Source organism: Aptenodytes patagonicus, chromosome 6 (assembly GCF_965638725.1).
Source record: "Aptenodytes patagonicus chromosome 6, bAptPat1.pri.cur, whole genome shotgun sequence".
In the NCBI taxonomy this organism is placed as follows: Eukaryota; Metazoa; Chordata; class Aves; order Sphenisciformes; family Spheniscidae; genus Aptenodytes; species Aptenodytes patagonicus.
This window is the reverse complement of record NC_134954.1, coordinates 65,624,744-65,644,185: the sequence shown is the minus strand read 5'-3', so window position 1 is coordinate 65,644,185 and position 19,442 is coordinate 65,624,744. Positions and strand designations below refer to the sequence as shown.

Sequence of the window (19,442 nt, the reverse complement as noted above, 5' to 3'; positions counted from 1 at the left end):
GTTTGCTCTCCGCATTCATTGAATAAGGGGCACGGGGTGGTTACAGGTTAATGGATTTTCAAGCTGAAGTGTTTGCCAGTAGCATTCAGGACATGGAAATTTGGGCCAGAAACCTTATCATAGACAAACCATCCTGTGGCGTCCTTCAGTGGAAGCCCAAGTATTAGCTCCTTAATTTGTTTACCCTGAGATAAATCCAGAGTAACGCATCGATGTGCAGGCAATTAATTGGGATGTGCCCCAGTGCAAGGACAACACTCGATACTAAACCTCTTTAGGAACGTCCTTCTGAACAACCTGCTGACTACCTGCCTAGCTTAATATCTAAAACTACAATGACCCTGAACCTCACATAATCCCAGAGATTTTCCTGAAAAAAAGAGATGAGGGCAGGTTAAGGACCTGCTTGCCTGGCTGGGTTGGTTGTGGGGCACACACCTGGGCAGAGGGGAGCACAGCAGCACTTGCAGCATCATTTGACGTGGCTGATAGCTGCTTAGCAAATCTAAAATGACCCTGGGATTTTAAAAGCCCAAGGGATGGAGGAAAGTGGGGATGTGGCTACACCATGAGCTGTGCTTAAAGAAGTCTTTTTGGCCTTGTTGAAAGCGTGGGATGAACCAAAGGATCCCAGCAAAGAGGAGCATTAGGGAGCAGCTGATCTCTCCCTACAGCGCTGAGCTGCTATGTGCAGAGCGAGCCTCGGGAGATGCCTCCCTTCAGCTGTGATTGTGCTGTTTATAGCAGACCATTAATAGATCTAACCCATTCTTCATGTGGCTGGTTTTTGCACATCTCGTTATCCCTCCTGTTTCTAAGCTGGCCTGGGATACGTCCAACCTCTGGGATCCGCTCTTACCTGAACAGAGGAAGAGTGTCTTTGAGGTGAGGAACAAGACACCGTACGGGGTCCTTGAAAACAGAGTTGCCTGTCAGGAGCGGCTGCCTTGCAGAACATATTTTTCGGCTTTGAGGGTGGCCTGCTTAGCCAAGCCTGACTATTTCACCATACTGTGGAGGCTGCCCTGGTATTAATTCACCTCAAAGAGCAGGTTGAAGTCATTAAAATATTTTGCAGGTGGTTCCTTGAATTCATGGTGCAGCTGGATCCAGCCTAAAGGGAGCGGGGGGGAAGAAAAGAAGAGGCAAGTTCTGATGAAACACAAATTAACATAACTCATAGAAGGGAAAGAAAATCTGGTTTCAATCTCTACAACAAAGCCAAGCAACACATCAACATAGAAAGGAGAAATGTCAGCCAGGCAGCGCCAGGGATTTTATTGCTTTAGCACAAGTGCTTCTCCTCGGTCCCAGGAGTGCCCAGGTGCTACTGCAGCAGCCAGACCCCTGAGTGCGGCTCCGGGCATGCAGGGACATGGGGGGCTTCAAAACAAGGTCCCTAATCCCACATGGGTCCAGGCTCAAGCTTTGTTTAATGCCCTGACACAAATCACAGTTGTTTAGATCTTGCGTGTTGGCCTCAGTCTCTCTTCTGCATGGAAACTCTCCAGGTACCACATCATTTTTTGCCCTTAGAGCTGGATCCGCTTTTTTTTAGGGGGTGCTGACCATGGCTGAGCCACACAGTCAGTGGGACACTCACAAGGGAGACCCCAGACCTGGCACCTCCATGAGCCGGTGAGCAGATCACTCACAATCTGCTTCAGCATCCCCTGAATTCAGCAGTGCCTCCCAATATCCATGGGCATCAAAGTCTTCATCCTTCCTTGGGAAGGACAAGGCATTTTAGCATAAACACTGTCATACTGGAGAGCTGTACTGGGTCTGATTGGGATGGAGGTAATGTTCTCCACAGCAGCCCGTATGGTGGTGTGCTTTGGATTTGTGGCTAAAGCAGCGTTGCTTACACACCGATGTTTTGGCTATTGGTGAGCAGTGCCTGCACAGCGTCAAGGCTGTGAGTAGGCTGGGGGTGGGCAAGAGGTTCAGAGGGGACACAGCCGGGGCAGCTGACTCAAGCAGACCATGGGGATATTCCACACCATATGACATCAAGAGAAGCAATAAAAGTTCAGGGAAAGAAGGAGGAAGGGGATATATTTGTGGTTAGGGCATTTGTCAGCCCAAACAACCATCACATGTGCTGAGGCCCTGCTTCCCAGGAAGTGACTGCCTATCTGCCAGCCGATGGGAAGTAGAGAATGAATTCCTCTTTCTGCTTTGCTTGCAAGTGCAGCTTTTGCTTTCCCTATTAAATTGTATTATATTGACCCGTGAGTCTTCTCACCTTCCTTCTGTTTTCTTCCCACCCTTTGGGAGACGGAACTGAGTGAGCAGCTGGGTGGGTGTTTGCCTGATGGCCGGGGTCAATCCACCACAAGAACTGACTGGTATGTCAAAATTCACCAACCTTGTTCATTCCAAAAAGAAAAAAGACTGAAAAATCAGCTAAAATAGGAAAAAAAGCCCAACCCAAGCTAGTTTACAAACAAACTTACCACTGCAGAGGCAATTGTACAGTTCTGCTGATGGCTTTGCGGTGTGCATCTATGGGCTGTGTCCCAGGTCAAACCACGGCTACTTGTTTCTGTGGGAGAGCAGTGTGGTCTGTGGGCAGGATTACTTTTTGGGTTTTTTGAAGCCCATCTACAGAAACATGAGTGCAGGTGTTGGGATAAGGGGGTAGAAAACTTTAAAAAATCACAAATTCAGTTCTTTCAGGATAAATGTTTGTCCTGAGGAGGCTAACATCTGTCCAAGCTCCCTGGCAGTATCACTGCTGGGAACCACTGTGTTTAGCAAATGCCAGGTTGGAGTTTGGCGTTACGTCTCTTCGCTCTGCCATGAGCTTTTGGTGGTGGCAAATGCCTGCAGCTGACAACAGTGGTGAAAGGAGATGAGAAAGGTAGCAAGGATGGCCAGGGACCAAAAACTTCCCTTACCCTCCCCTCAGCAGTTACCCACGGGCCCATGACTTTGAGGCGGCTGCGGTCTGTTTATAAAACTTGGTTCCGATGTGATGCACCTTTGCAATGAGAGCGTGAGGAGCACCTTCTGCCCGGCACAAGCCACTGCTGTCAGACCGTGGGAAGGGAGGGGATGAACCGGAGGACTTCAGGCTCTTCCCCGAGATGTCAGCAGAGCATTTCAGGGGAGGCAGGATGAGCAGCAGGAGGGAGAGGGGCCAGGGCTTCCTAGCAGAGAGCCTGGAGGGTGAGGCTGATGGCCCAGTAGATGTGCCCCATAGTGTGCTGGGAACTGCTATTCTATTAATAATCTCATTGTTTCAGCAAACCCTCAACCAAGGGAGACTGCACTGAATCAGCAGTTTCTTTTCTTTTTTTCTTTCCTGATTTAGTCACCCTGATTGCACAATCAGGGTCAATCTACTGCTGCAGTCAGTGATGGTGCAGCAAGAAATGAAAGACAGCAGAAAGCAGGGTGGGGGCAGCGTCAGCAAGCGCACGCAAAGGCTGAGCAAGCATGTTGGTACGTGATCTCTGACGTCCGTGGCATGGCCGAGACCCCCTGCGCCACGTGCACAGGGAAATCTGCAGCTTGTTTGCAGAGGCTGACATCCAGATGGAAACACACCGCGACGCTCCCAGGCAGCCAGATGCTCACCTGAAGGGAATGTAGCAGCACGCAGAGCTGCCACAGGGCTACATCAACTAGAAATAAGGAGAGAATTAAGTTTCACCAGCTGGGTAGGCAACCACGGCTGGTTGGCAAAGTCGGGTGGGATTGTGGCTTTGCTGTTGACCTTCCCAAAATAGCTAAGTGGAGAACTGGACTTTGAACCCTGGAGCAGTGCAGATCAGGACTGTCAAAATCGAGGGTCTCTACCCCTGCTTTTGCACCCATGCCACCTGGGCCATTGAGAATGGCATGACCACAGTATGACCATAAGGGGTGGGAAAACATACCCCTGAACTTCTTTCTTGGGAAGGAGGGCACAAAGATCTCATTGCACCTTTTGTCTTTTAGAAGGGCTTTTTGAAAACTACAGCTGCCAGCTTCTTTTTAATACTTTTGAAATAAAATGGATTTGCCTAGATGTGTTGTTAAAAGCCTTTCTGCTGTAAGTCTGCTCTCCGTATGCATCTGAATCACATCCATCCCTATAAACATCCACTTGGCAACACAAGTGCAGTCATGTCCAGCTCGTGACCTGGCTCAGCAAGAGTAGATGGCTTTAGGCTTGTGCAGAGTGGTCAGCTGAACCACCCAAACCATTAGAAATGGGCTGGATACAAGCCCTTATCCCAGTGGGGAGGTCATGCCACAAAGGGAGAGGATTCACAGGTAGTTACTATGGCTTAGCTGATCGGTGGTAGCCTCTCAAGCCACCCTAATTCAAGGGGGTATCTGAGCCCTTCACAACGAAGCAGATGATTATCCCAATTCCTATGCAATGTGTAGCAGAATATATGATAACAGAGGACTCCTATTCCTCCCTACCGATGCCAAACCAGGTCACAGCTGCACAAGCATGTTTGAAAGGAGAACACAGAAGTGGATTTAAAAATCCCCACATATTTTTGGTTTAAGCCTTTTAGAGAGATATACATCTCTATTAATAGAATAGCAGTTTCCAGCACATCATGGGGCACGTCTACTGGGCCGTCAGCCTCACCCTCCAGGCTCTCTGCTAGGAAGCCCTGGCCCTTTAGCATCTCTCTAAAGGACAGAGGGCTTCATTCTGCACTGCACTGTCAGGGTGTGGATTTCCAGTTCACATCTACCTGAAGCTTACGTTGCACTTTCTTCCATGGCCATGCAAAGTGGCGAGGACCCAGCAGCCCCACAGATGAGCACAGACCCGCAGCCCAGGAGAAGACCATGTGATGAGGACTGCCCTGCACCTCGGAGAGGGCAGCACGTGGCGGCAGCAGCGTGGGTGCGGAGGGCTCTGCCCGGCGCCTACCAACGCCTCTCACCTGCGGGCTTGGGTGAGTCACTTCGTTTTGCAAAATCAAAATCAACCCCAGCACAAATGGAGATGCCAAAACACCAAATGCCACAGTGATGTCTGCAGGGGTGGGTTTTACAGAACGTGAGCACAGAGGTGGTGAGGTGGTAGGAATTGTGTCCATGGGTGTGGAAAATGGGTCAGGGAGAAAGCAGGGGCTGGAGACGCTCTCGGCAAGGAGGCTGCAAGTGTCTCTTCTCCATTACATCCCAAACCCATTTGGGCTTCAGCATCCCCCACCCCACCATCATTTGCTCATCTTTACAACTCCTCCTGATTCTTTTCTTCCTTGCACTTCAGTCATGCACCATCACTAAGTCGTCATCTTGGTGCAAGTTAATGTGTTTTTCACTACCACGCAGTGCTTCACCTCCCCTCCCAGGGGATGGATCTCCAAGCTAACATTGAACCTGGGATCTTCTTGGCTATGTGAGGAGGTTTACTTGTGTTAGGAGCAAAATGGCCACCTCATGCCCAACCCCGCTAAAGTGCAGAGATGTTGAATAACTCAGGGTTGAACCTCTTGCAGGATCCCGCCCAAGGCTCTGTGGACACGGTGTCCCTACATGAGCACACAAGAGCAGCTGAACATCTTAGCCGTGGGATTTTTTGAGGAACTGTTCAAATTACCACATCAGAGTTCTCACAAGTCTATAAAAACTGAGCAGATAGGAAAAGCATATCAGAAAGTAGATCAAATCAGGAGGAAGATAGGAAGTCCCTTCAGTTCTTTATTGTCCATAATCTGACAAGGCTTTAAGTTAGCCACAAGAAATTTGTCATGAAAACTACAGACAGATACGGGCAAGATGGAAATTTGAGTGATATGAACACTTTCAGTATTTCAGACAAGATTGGGTTTGCTTCAGCTGCTACCACAACCTTTCAGATAAGTGGTAAGGTTTCTTTTTATTAAATGGATTGATATGGATTTTATCTGGTCTATGAAGAAAGCAGAGCATAAAAATGAAATATTGTATTTATACTGCATATTAAATGCTTTTTACAGTGATTTTTCTAATAAATTAACTGACCATTTAAAAAAAGAAGTATATGAAAGCGTCCTTTCTAGCCAAAAGCTGATGCTGAGCATCAGAAAAAATTAGTTCTTTTCCTGTTTTAGAAAATGCCTAATTTCACTGAGTAAAACTTTCATGTCTTCATAGTTAAGATACTGAAATCACCAGATCCAATAAAAAATGTAAGTTTATGAATTTTTAGCTGAATACAAATACTTCATTGCTGACTAAACCATTCTATTGTAAAACTAATTAAATCACTGTACTCTTTTAAAACTAAGACTTTAAACTCCTGATTACATTACTTTGAAAAAAACTCAATTAAGGGTAACTTACTGAATGTCTGAAGTAGTTATTAGTGCTTCTGAAATACTTTTTTCTCCCTAAAGGCCAAAATTTGACAAAGCAGTTTATTTCTTTCTTCTTGCTGGTGACAATTTGTTTTAAATGTTACGACTTGTTTTCATTTGTTCTGCAGTTCAGTTTATTATTGATTTTTCATTTGTTTCGATGTGTACATGCATCACTGTTGGAATTGCATGTATGCGGCACTCTGGATGGAGAGGGCAAGTGCTTTGAGCAACCCTCTTTTTGAGTGGCAGCCCGGGACAACTAAAAGCGATGGAAACGGAGTTGATGGTTGATGCAGAAAGGGGAGAACTACCACATTCATACTGTTATAGGATGGATTAAGTCTTGATGGAAGTGAGCTGGTTAAATTGGCTAAGGAAAAGACTGTCAAGTGTGAATTGCAGTGCAAAGCCCGGGTGAGAGGAAGAGAGCCTGCCTTGCTTGCAGGACCTGACAGTCTCTCAGAGGGACCTTGCTGCTCCCCATCACTGGAAAGCACTGCTAATTTATTGTGGCCAAGCCTGAAATGGCTGGAAGCGAGCAGAGTTTGTAGCGGGAGACATGTGAGAGGATGTCTACCCTACTTCTGTTGGTTTTTAGAACCTCGAAGCCAAAGCAAGCCATCCACGTGCTGTGCTCGGGTGGCCTTCGGCATCTACCTGCTGCTGCTGACGGCGGGCCAGGGGCTGCTGGCGTACAAAGGTAACGCTGCAACCTTACTGTGGGCTTGACATCAAAAGACAGCTTTGCTGGGTGCTCTCGGGGGGCGTGGGCGAGCGGGGATGAACACACAGATCAGAAACTTCTGAGGGAGCACAGGCAGTCCTCCACACACTGCAAGTCAAAGCAGCCGATGCAGGAAACCGTTCCCCCACCCCCTATATGTGCTTTGCATTTGCAAAAGCACTCCTGGCTGCACTCCTGGCTGCAGCAAGAACCAGCACATGAAAACCACCTCCCCGGGTCAAACGGTGGTAGTGTTTAACCCCAGGTATCCTCAACGGGTGCCAAGGAGCTGCTCTGCTGAACAGGCATTTCCCAGACAGATCGGGCAGGGAATATTCACTGCATGGGCCTTTTGTTTCCTCAGTGTTTAAGATGCAGAGAGAGATATTGAAATTTCAAGAAAAAAATACCTCCTATACAGAAGAGATTCTGGAAAGCTCCTTTGCCGGCAAACTGCTTTTGGAGACAAACTCTACAGAGAAGCACATGGGACATGAAGAAAACTGGAGGAGAATCTTAGAAGAGGAAATCACCGTAATTAAAAGCAGCAATGCAAACCTGATGATGATGATGAACAACATCACCCTGGTTGCAGGTATGGCCCCGTTTCTCCATGCCAGCTGTACAGTGGGGAGAAATGATTCCTCCACACCACTGGCAAAGCTGGGCCAAAAACCTAGTTCAGATGAACAAATAACTAGGGCAAGATTTGGTCTTCCTCTCTGTTAGTTAGCAATGCCCCAGTGCCCAGGGTTGGACGCTGGCTTTGGGTGCCCTGGCTGGGGAGCTGGACACACCTGGAGAAGCTGGAGCACAGCCCTGCGCAGCCCCCCCAGATCCCACTGCAGCTGCACACGCGGCTCTGGGCTGCTTTCCCCTACCGTAACTTGTAGACTTGGGCTCTGGGTGCCCTCCGAAAGGGTGGTGTCTTCAGCCCAGACCTCAAGCCTATCAACCCCGTACTGGTATGTCCCTCACTGAGTGCTGACTACTGAAAAATATCCATTAAATATTTATTTCAGGGCCTCCTGGACGCAAAGGAGATCCTGGTCCACCAGGTATGTTGGTAGATGAGCTGTAAACAACCTTTCCTCTTTTCCTCTTTCTCTTTTTTTCCCCTAAAAGACCTGAAGTGAGGATTTGGGATTTCAGTCTCTAGACCCAGATCCTACCTAATGTGCAGACACCCAGTGCCCTGGCCATGAGGAGACCTGCTGCACCTTTTGACTGATTCCCTGGGAGCCTCGCCTTGCCCGAGTGCTCCTGCAGAGGTCAGTGACCACCACGGAGGAGCATTTTGGCTCTGCCCCTTCACTCCTACCCCACCAGAAAAGCTCAGGGGTGATGGAGGAACTGTACCTGGTTGTTATCTGCATTAACCATCCCAAATCCCCATGTGAGACAAGAGAGGACCAGTGAGGGGGTTTATGTGCATCCCACGACCAGCGGATAGCTGAGCTTTCTGCCCCAGACATAGCAGGTCCTGCTGCCTAACTCACTCCAGGACAATTCAAGGAGACCTTCCCAGTCCCTGCTCTACAGGGCCCCAGCTGAATGGTGCATGTAACAAACAGTGACAGATTTGGGACCTTGCCCACCCTGTTCCTGGGGAAACAACTGCACAGACTCAGGAATGAGCTGGGTGCAAGTGCTCCCCTCCACAGCCACGCACAAGATGCTGTCCTGGGTACATGGGGGTTTTGGGTAGAACTACACCCGCTGCAGGAGATAAATGTCTCCAGACTGTGAGGATGCAGCAAGTCCTGATCTAATGTTGGCTCCGCTTTGAGCAGAGGTTGGACTAGGCAATGTCCAGGGAAACCAGAGTTTCTATGATCCTATGATAATGATCTAAGATGCAACCCTTGTTAGGTCAGGCCTGTATCTCATCCCTAGTTCTTGGCTACACTGATGAGCTTTTCTGAAGAAAAAAAAATTAATACATTTTTAAAAAATCATGTTTTCATATCTTCCTGGCTGCACTTACAACACTGAAACAGCACCTCCCGCCAAGCACCGTTATTATACATCAGAGCCCAATAGTTCAGTGCATTTTCAGGAAAGATCTCCCCAAAGGTCCCCACAAGCTGGGCTTGGCTGGAGGACAGCTGGCCCCTGCCCAGCCATGCACTCAGCCAAGCTCCACAGGCTTTGCTCAAGCGGTTGTGCTGGTCCCTGCCAGCTGAAGATTGGCCTCAGTGGTGACCGAAAGCACACGCACAAAGGATGATTAAAAAATTCATGTCTTCTTCTTAGCCATTACTGCGAATAGATGATGTGTGTCAGCTGATACATGTATTTTACATCTCAGGGCTACGGGGACCACCAGGGACAAAGGGAGACCAAGGAATCCAAGGTAAGGCTTTTCTGACACCTGAATTATTTCTGTAGATGAACATAAAGTGGCTTTATGGATGATTTTATGGGCAATCTTGTCCTCAGTCAAGGTGTAAGTCAGTAGGAATGTCATTGGAGTTGAAGGAAATAAGCCTATGTAAAACTAATGTGAATAAAAGCAAAACTTAGCTGGAAAAATTCTTATTTTAAAAGTAAATGTGTACTGGTCGTGGTGGTCCAATTCCCCACTGTCCCCAGCACCACTCTCAAGTACACAGAGAGCAGAGTTTGGCTCATGCCCGCAGCTGAGCCGCGTGGCCTGCTGCTGACAGTCACTAGACACGACACCCGATGAAGCATCAGAAAAGTGGTGTTGTCCTTGCAGGCTTACATGGACTGCAGGGTGCGAAGGGGAGCAAAGGAGATCCTGGTCCTGCTGGCCCAAGTGGTGAACCAGGAGTGAGAGGAGAAAAAGGAGAGATGGGGCTTGCAGGTAAGACTTCTTCACTATCTCAACATTTTTAAGATTCTCCCATGTATTCCTGTTTAAACTCATTCTACTGAAAACACCAGAAGAAGTCTTCATAGGTCAGATATTTCATAAAAATCCAGGCAGTCCTGAGCGTGGATTGCCAGTCAATGAGGGAGCTGGATGAACAGGACACTCGACCTGATCTGAAGGGATTTTGTTTCATGTCATGCTTCAGCAAAGCTCCCAAAGGAGGGCTGGGGGAAGGGGACGTGCAAAATGTTGACTCTGCACCATGGAAGTCTCTTTATAGAGCAACCTTTGTCTAATGAAAGCCACAGGTATTTAATTATCAGCCTATTCCAGATTAAAGCAGTGATGTTTGCAGTAGGATTTTCATGGTATAAAATAATACAATATAGTCTATATGCACAAGCATGTGGATGTTAGTCCTCACTTTAGTAAAACCTATTTCTGAGAACCTTATGTCCTATATAAGCCTGACTTTTATACACCTTAAGTAGAAGAGTTATGCACCATGTTTCTCCCATGTAACATGCATTAGTGGGCATCTCCTGGATAGCTGTTATTCAGTGGTCTCACATGGGCTGCACCCAGAGAGGAAAGGCTGAAAGCAGGATAGCAAAAGAAAGCAGAAGATGTGTGTGGTGCAGACCAGGGAGGACAGTTGGACAGGTTGATTAGAGCTTCCTCATATCTTCCATCACATCCCACATGCTCGAGTGCACTCATTAGCACAAGTTGCTCCAGAAGAAAAAAGTGAAAGTAGGAGGAATACGAAAGGAGAGGACTTTGGGATAATTATGGAGCAGAAAGATGCAGATGTCACTCTTTAAATGAGGCACTTTCAAGTAATTCAGCTCTTTCAGAGCATACTGATCACTTGTTCAGAGAAGAGAAGGTTAAGAGGAGATGTGGCGGTACCCTGGAAGCACAGGAGTAGAATACGCTGTCCTCCATCTCCACTGTGGCTAGGAGAAGGGAAGGGTTCAGACTGCAATAAGGGATATCTAGCTAGAGAAGAAAACATTCTAGTGGTAGGGATAGTTTGGGGAATAGACTGGGGAGGTCATGGCACCACTGCAAGTCTTTTCCAGGTCAGACAAACATCTGGCCAGACAGTCTGGCAGAGCTCTGGCTCAGACAGACTCTTGAGGTGCCATCCAGCCCTGACTTCCTACAGCTTTACAGGAATGCTGCTAATGGTAAATGTGGGTGTGAGGCCAAGCTCTGCTACTGGTGAAGCTAGACGGAGGTGCTCCACTGGCTGCAGAAACAACAAATCTTTTTTTTTTTTTTTTAATTTACACACATATGCTGTGTTGTTTGGTAGGTCTCCAAGGACAGAAAGGCGAAATGGGCAAGAAGGGAGACCCTGGGCCCCGTGGCCCCATGGGTCCTCAGGGACACCAGGGAGTCCCAGGACTGCCGGGTTTCAATGGTAAGTGCAGAGGACACAGCGCAACCCACTGTCAGCACATGTGTGCCGTGGTGGAGGGCTGCCCTAGCTGAAGCGTTTGGCTAAGCCTCGTTAGCACTGATGCTAGGATGTTGTTACAGGTAGCACGGGGGAGCCTGGACGTCCTGGGCAGAAAGGAGAGGCAGGTAAGCAGTACAAAAGGTGCAGTTTTTTCTAGAGATGTGAGACGAATCTCTTTTAGATGGTGCTTCATGACAAGGAAAACTGCAGTCAGGCTAGATCCCAGCATGGGTAAGAGCAGATGATGACTAGATGAAAAAAAACATGCCAACGTTGTGTAAATCCATCCCACAGCCTTGGCTGTTTCATCCAGACCGAACTCACTGTGCAGGAAAATGAGAGGGAAAGAAGGGTCCTGTACTGTGGAGGGCCATGTTCTCCTTCCTGACATATGTGCACACACAAGGGCAGAAATTGGCTGCTCTTTTAGAAAAGCACTTGTGCCTCTCAAGGCTGACAGTCTGCAAGAACCTGGGTCCATACAGCCTTTCACTCCAGGCCGTCACTCACTGAACCACTAAGATTAGCGCTGCCAGGGGAGGATTGCAATTTGGAGAGACCCGGCGCTTGTTTTGCCTTCATAGGGTCAACTCAATCTGTACAGTGCAGGGGCCGGTGATCGAGCTATCTTTCTTTTTTCTCCTTCATATGTTGTGTTGCATGTCACATGTGCTGCTTTTGCTCAACCTTAAGGTGTAACTGGACAACATGGACCTGCGGGAATTCCTGGCCCTGAAGGCAGACCTGGTCAGAAAGGGGAGAAGGGGGACCACGGGCTCAGTGGTAGTCCAGGTACTACTCAAACCTGTAACTCACTGACCTCCTACTCTGGCCTCGCTTTGTGTGATGGCGTCGTCCTTACTGATTTGTTTTTAATTTTAGGAATACCAGGCATTGCGGGACTCAGAGGTGAAAAGGGAGACAGAGGAGTAACAGGTAAAGGACAATAAACCAGGTTTGGGGTCAACAACATGCATCATGCAGACACTGGAAAGGGATCTGCAACAGCAAGGAGGCGATTTGTTGAGTCCTGTTCTTGGAGCCCCAAAGCATCCCAGGATGCCATGGTGGGCCTGGGCCTCTGCCAGACTGCCAGGGGGGGCAGCTACTCACTGGAGGGGTTGTTTCAACCATCTGTAACGTGCATGAGGAGGTGATGCTGCCTGCATTTTTGTATAAATAGAAAACGCACAAACAAAGCAGCAGTTTAAGATGAACCAAACAACCACCTCCCTACCCTGGAGCTAAAGACAAATTTTACTGGCTGTAAATCTGATGGGGAAAGGTACTCACTAGCAAGCATCTGTCCTGGCCTCCTCTGTAGCATTGCAGGAAGAGGTATCTTCGGAGGCCAACTTGGAGCACATAACCTAGGCCTTTTCTTTGACCTTCCATCTGAAGAAGGCCACCTCTCTGTCCCAGGCACCCAAACGGTAGGGTGACATTCTGCAGTACAAGCCTATTCCGGTGCATTTCTCTTTAATCAACCTTTTTAACCCTGAATTTATACAGTACATGCAACCTCTCATCTCCATCAGCAGGTGACAAAGGTCCAAGTGCTGCACCCTTCTGCATTCATTGATACCTGGATGATAGGGGTGGGAGTCACCTGGTCCAACATTATGTGCTTGCATATGTCTGATGCGCCTAAATTTATGTGTCTAGGCACTCTGTGTGCGTCAGTGAAGACCCACCTCGAGGGAGGGTCTCTATCCCATCAGTGGGTTTTAGGATAAGAAATAAATGACCAGAAGTTGATCTACTTTAGGAGAAGACGACTCTCCACTGTCTGTATTTTCTGTATTAAAGAGGTCTGCACTGAGCATAATGGGAAATAAGACACCTACTTCAGAAATAGATGCCTATAGTGTAGACGGCTAAACTGGACCAGTTGAAATCCATCATAAATAGTAGCTTGCATAAACTTTTATAAATGTATAAATCTCTGTCTTATATATTTTGTTTGTTTGTTTTGATGATCTTAGGTCTTCCAGGGCAAAAGGGAACAAAGGGAGACCAGGGCCTGCCAGGTAAACCTTTGTTCGACAGCATGACTTATTCTGATGATGATTAAGCAAAGCACTTTAAATGCCACATTCCACTTCCCTGCATCAATGTGAAATGCTCATCACGCTTTTTCCTTGGGAAGGGACAAAGGCAATGACCTTCTTGCTTTCCACCCAGGTACCCCAGGCCTAGCTGGTCAAAAAGGAAGCAAGGGTGATTATGGCAGTCATGGTCCAAAAGGTGAACCGGGAGTAAAAGGAGCCAAGGGAGACCGTGGGTCCTCTGGTAAGGCTGTTTGCCACAGGGTCTGTGGAGCTGATGGTGCATTTGGGTTTGGGGCTGTACATCACAGACTGGCAGAAGCTGCTCTGGGGCATGTTTACAGAGCTCATTTGGAGGAACTCAACAGACAGAATCAGTCTTCCCAGAAGATGAATGTGCAGAGTGTCACATTTACACCTTGGGAGGTGTGCTAAAAGATATGCAAGTAAACAGATGCATTAGATTTTCCCAAATCCCCGATCTCACAAAAAGCTGGAACAATCCATGTTCCTCTTTGCTTTGTACAGAGACATCTCGCAGCACACCGTGCCACTGGGATAAATCCCACATAAACATGGCAGTCAGGAACACAGAATCAGAAACACCAGGGGTATTTAACTACACCTCTCTAATTGTAGGACACAAAAATAGACGGTTCAAAAGGGCCAACACTACAGTTATGCCTTATCCTTACCCCCCTCCCTTCCAATCATAGAATACTTCCAAAAGCCCTAAGACCTGTAGTAAAAAAAAAACAAACCAGTAGCTACAACAGGCCATGGGAAGCAACCGGTGCTCCAGATGCTTTTTCTTTTAATTGTTCACACAGAGCAGTATGAGAGTCCTCAGAAATAAAATAAACTAGAGCCTATATGGGGCTCCTCCATGCACTCCTTTTCTGGAGCTTTGCCTCTGGAGGAGGGGAAAAGTGTAACTGGGGTGACCCCAGGTTAGGGACTGCCCTCTGGGTGGGTCTCATCTCTTGGTCCCCAGAAGGAGACAGCAATGTGTGCTTTGTAGAGGTAGCTTTTGGGGGAAGAGCTCACTGGGTTTTTCCAAACACCCCTGCTCTCAAGACCAGGATGCTACACAGAAATGTGGAGGACTGTTGGGAGTGGCTTTCTGCTGTCCTGTGGCAGTACCTGGGGAGCAAACCCCATGATGTAGATCTTCCTGCAAGTACTTTTGGAGATACCATGCCTGCTTCTGGAGAGCCCAAATGCTATCAAAGATGTCATTTTACTGGTAGTAGTGGGAATAAGATACATTTCCCACAACTGAATGGATGGGATTTTGCAAGTGGCCCTTTTCTTGGGTCACATGTTAGGAAGACTTTGCTGTATGTTATCCTACTTTTCTTGCCACATTTCTTTTACATGCCCTTAGCCACTTCAGAGGGTCCATTCCACAAGGGGATGGAGCCCTCATATCTCTGACTCACCCAGTTATTCAGAAAAAGTTAATAACTGGATTTTCTTCCTAACAGCTGTCAAATATTTGCTTTTTAAATTTGGAACAGGTTCCCCAGGAACGAAAGGGAGCAAAGGTGAAAAGGGACAAGGTACTGGACTTTTATTTCTTCTCTTACTTGGCTTCTGGGAACAAAGCTATCTGAGATCAGGACCAATGTGCCCCCTGTGCACACTGGTTAATCCGCAGCACGGCTACCAGAACTGAGGGGTCCATGCGCTGAGCTGCAGCCAGGTGTCTCCAGACCCAGGAGAGGACCCTGAATTGTTTAGATTTGAGCTACCAGTAACTTCTGGTCCCACTCTGGCTACAGGCATGGAGATGGGAACATTTGTCCAGTTTGGGTGGTCACTCCTTCCACCTTTCAATGTGCTTTTTTCCTCATGCCCGTATGAGTTATTTTCTTCTCCTCTGAACTGTCAGGCAACTTCCATCATTTTATACGAATCGCGGAAGGGGGCAGGAGGGGCCGTGTGGAAGTCTTTTACGATGGGTCCTGGGGAACAATATGTGACGATGGCTGGAGCACCCAAGATGCCACTGTGGTCTGTCGAATGTTGGGATACAACCATGCGGTCTCTGCCTTCACAGCAACAGCAGGTGAGTCCACAACAGCCTTCCACCTCCCCAGGCCTGGCACGGGAGATTATGCACGCCCAGAAAGCACCACAGCAAGGTGCTCTACACGAGCAGCAAGAGAGTAAAGAGGATCTCCCCAAAAGGGCAGCTTGTTCCCCTTGGGATGAGGGAGCTGCACGTCAAGTGCTGCTTGAACTGTGCCCAAAGGCTTGATTTCCAACAAGCCAGCCGTGCAACCCAATGCACGCCTGCTATCCACAGAGGTCTCTTTAGAAAAAATTGCATATTCCTCTTTCTTTTGTTCAACGTTTTTTTGTTTGTTTGTTTGTTTAATTCATCTTCCAAAGGCACTGGACGAATTTGGCTTGATGACGTGAATTGCAGAGGGAATGAAAGTTCAATTTTCGACTGTCCAAAGCCCGCCTGGGGTGTGAACAACTGCTCCCACAACGAGGACGCTGGGGTGGAGTGCATTTGATGGGACACAGAGGCTGCCCTGGGAGCTGCTGCCCCCCTCTGCTCTCTATGGGGCTCTTGTTCATAACGCAAACCCAATTTTGTCAGGCTGTGCTTATAGTCTCTTTACCAGGTCATAAAAATACTGACAGAGAAAGTTGAATTTTCCATAAATCGATAGTGGTTGTAAGACCCACAGGTAACCTGAAACATCTCAGCTGTCATGAAACAACTGGAGCTCAGGCACATGAACCAGTTTACAGCTTTTCCAGCTATCTGACTTCAGCTCATCTGCAGTAGCTCACACGTGTGTGACCTCTAAGTCCACAGTGGAGGAGAGATGGTCCACTTCAGCTTAGTGCAGTAAGAGAGAACGGGATAAGCGTGCAGAAATGGGCAGTTACTGCAGCTGAGCTGGCTCGTCCATCTTCATCACAGTACAGTTGGGAATCTGAGCCTAAAACCCCCAGTGAAGTGCATACACCCAAGACAGGAGGTGCTTGGAAATCATCAGATGATCTCTCTGGCATTCAAATGTAAATGTTCCCCAGAAACGATGCTGATCACAGGTTAAAGTGCAAAAATAGGTGCTCGGGATCTAGGTGCCGCACTATCCTGGTTTAGCACAGGCCTTGTTTTTGACCTTGGCCAAGCCCCCTGCCTTCTCTCTCAGTGTTTCCTAACCTGTCCTCAGGAGCAACACCCCTTACCTGGTGTATAAAGCTAAGCTTTTCATACCTTTAGAAATTAGATGCTCCAGTAAAGCAAAGGGACGATGAATAAAAGCAATAATGGGGAAGTACCAGCTAATTAAACTTCCAGAGTGAAAATACGGACCCTAAACCAAAGGTTTCTACCTTAACTGAAAATCTTATATGTGTCTGAGATAATAACTGAAAGGCTTCTCTTCCTTAAGACTTAAGTCTTCCCCTTTTCCACCAGCACTGGGCATTCAGCAGGTGACAAGCAGCCTGTGTACATGTAGCTGGGCACATCACAACAACCTGCTTGTGGACATTTTATTTAAAATGTCAGAAATACATGTAAGTGACCCCACATCTCTGCCTTAATGTGAGTCATAATTGCATTTGTCTACACAGCTTTGAAACTTGGTTTTAGTGCTTAGAAATCCAGATATAAGTGGAAAAACTGAGCAATGTTGGTAAGAGCAGCAAGCGATGGGGCATCCAGGGCCAATGTGAGTGAGAAGACCCAGCAGTGTGCAGGCTCTGATAGTGCAGTCTGCAACAAAGCTCATCACTGTTTTGAACCAGAGGACATGTTTCGTATGGGGTCTCAGGCCTCAGGCAAGAAGTCTGGAAAATCCTAAGAGTTTTCCAGTATCCACTCTGATGCCTTTGACAGCAGGAAAATGAAGAGAGACGCTTACCATTCCTGGTTCTGGTTTAGAGGAGGCAAGGAGCACCTGCCACAAACCATGGGTGAAACCTGGTGAATGACAACTATTTCAGAGCTGATGGAAAAGGACAGTGTCTCATCTGCACGAGAAGAGACGAAAGCTTTCTGTTCTCATAGGGAGCCCCACCAGCACTAAAAGCATGCTGAGTATCAGCACTTGGGCTAACACAGCTTTCTGCAGGGCTCCCACAGACAGTGCTGAGCCTGCACAGGTTTCCTTCATTTTTCTTTGTGTTGCGGTATGTAAATAAAGCATTCCCACTGTTAAGAAATAAAAGATTTACAAGTCATATTCATGTCTTGATACAGCAACAAGTGCCGCTTACACTCTCATTTTCTCACTTTCCTTGCTAACGGAGTATGTTCCTCACCATTTTTCAGGCTAAATGCTGAGACATTTGATTTTTCATCAGGCAAAACTGCCACCAAAGGAAAAGTCACCATGTCCTCAGTGGTGACCCTTTGGCTGGACTTAAATCCCCATAAATCTCATTTTTGGAGAATGGGCATCCAGAAATCAGCAGTTGTGCCAGGATTAAGGTCAGGACACCAGGGGCTGGTTCTGCATGCCCAGGGCAAAGAACACCATGGCCCAGCCCATCTGCTCCTAAGCACAGCAGGAACAGGTTGAATCCAAGCTACTGTCCAACAGTGTGGCCAGAAACCAGAGCATGACATTCTTAACCTGTTCCCCTGCCACTTCTTCACCATGCAGTGCAGATGTAAAATCTGCAAAATCTGGAGTCAGAGGGATTTCCTAGCAGCCTGGGAGAGCCCATGCCGACACTGAAGAGTTCAGTGCCAAGTACACAAAATGGCATTTATCTTGCAGGGACTAAAGGAAGGAGGATGTGGGTGATGAAGGGAGTGCCTGTGTTCAAGCTTGGCGGCATCACAGCCATGCCGCAGCACAACCCTGGGGAAGGGCTCGAGGTGGCTCAGGCAGGCATGCAGCCGGGCCGATGGCTGCAGGGGCTGGGAATGCCACCACTAAAGGGGAACAAGCCAAAACATGCAGCTGCCTGTCAGCATTGGCACAGCCCCCTCCATTCAGCGGGGACGCAGGAATCAGTACAGAAGTGCCCACACCAGTACAGTTCATCCTGGTCAGGGAAGGGAAGCAGGGGGCTCAGGACCAGGACCTGTATTAATATTACTGTGCTGGCAAAACCAGAGCTTGGCAGGAAAACAACCGTTGCCTTCATAAAACCACTCTGCGTGCCCAGTCCAGAGAGGGAAGCCCACCAGCTGGGAGGAGAGCTGCGGGCACAAAGTTTACACAAGAGTTAGAAACACAACCGTTTCTGCTTGCTGATGCAGAGCATGTCTGAGCTGCAAGAGAAGAACCGAGCCCAGTGCAGCGTGTCCCACGTGCAAGAAATGGCATCCATTGGAGGGGACCACTATGGCAAAGTCACGGTGCCCGTGATTTCACCCTTCCTGACTGTGTCTGTCCGGACGGATCCTCTTGGAGAAGCGCTGCCCACTGTGAATAAACAGCAGAGGATGCTAGGTGGTGGCAGCACATTTTATGTCTGATCCTTTTCTGTCCAAACCAGGGTGAAACCAGAAAGAAGTCACTAATGTGGTCATTAAAGCAGGAAGAATTTCTTCCCAGTTCCCATAAGAGGTAGATGAGCTGAAGGAGTCGTGGAGGCCGTGAGACTCTCAGGCTGCAGGCTCACTTCCCACGAGAGCCAGGAGTCCAGGTGCCAGAAGTAAAAATTTGAAGTCCAGCTTTAGCAGATTCAGAAGTTCACACTAAATTCCACACTTGTAATTCAAATCACAGATATCTGCGGCAGGTCCTCACCTGATATAAATTGCCATACTCACTTCTATGTTGTGTTTTGGTAGAAGAAAAGCCCTTATTTAATTTCAAAAAGAAAATAAAAAACTGATTTCTTTCAGAACCACTGGATAAAACTAGCACGGGGACAGCCAGGCCTGAATTATCTTCATGTCAGTTCTTGTGTCAAATAAAGGTTTCCCAGCAAGGGCAATGCCTGGACATACAGCTAACGGGGGTGCCACCGGCGTGGTGGGACCTGCGGGATGAGCCCCGGGTACCCTCCCCAATAACCCAACAGTGCTGAACTACCCGGGCCTCCCCACAGCGATCTCCACGGACGG

At 48.0% G+C, this 19,442-nt stretch overlaps 1 protein-coding gene across 2 annotated transcripts; it reads left to right on the top strand.

The window, feature by feature from the left end:
- Positions 1–5,612: 5,612 nt before the first annotated feature.
- Positions 5,613–17,599, top strand: MARCO (macrophage receptor with collagenous structure). 2 transcript variants are annotated; one of them, XM_076343043.1, is made up of 15 exons: positions 5,613–5,829; positions 6,904–7,005; positions 7,394–7,624; positions 8,052–8,087; positions 9,341–9,385; positions 9,752–9,859; positions 11,190–11,297; positions 11,417–11,461; positions 12,030–12,128; positions 12,219–12,272; positions 13,322–13,366; positions 13,521–13,628; positions 14,905–14,946; positions 15,279–15,455; positions 15,782–17,599. In XM_076343043.1, exons 1-15 carry the CDS (start codon positions 5,715–5,717, stop codon positions 15,910–15,912), a joined length of 1,446 nt encoding a protein of 481 aa, XP_076199158.1. In that variant the 5' UTR covers positions 5,613–5,714; the 3' UTR covers positions 15,913–17,599. The 2 variants fall into 2 exon arrangements, with proteins under 2 accessions (XP_076199158.1, XP_076199159.1); XM_076343044.1 differs by lacking the exon at positions 6,904–7,005.
- The last annotated feature ends 1,843 nt before the right edge of the window (positions 17,600–19,442 follow it).

What these genes read in the sequence shown, in the direction of transcription:
- MARCO (XM_076343043.1), top strand. Translation starts at nt 5,715, where the DNA reads ATGAAAACTACAGACAGATACGGGCAAGATGGAAATTTGAGTGATATG. An exon ending in CACAACCTTTCAGATAAGTG is followed by an intron (nt 5,830 to 6,903) that starts GTAAGGTTTCTT and finishes GTTGGTTTTTAG; the next exon opens with AACCTCGAAGCCAAAGCAAG. An exon ending in GGGGCTGCTGGCGTACAAAG is followed by an intron (nt 7,006 to 7,393) that starts GTAACGCTGCAA and finishes TTGTTTCCTCAG; the next exon opens with TGTTTAAGATGCAGAGAGAG.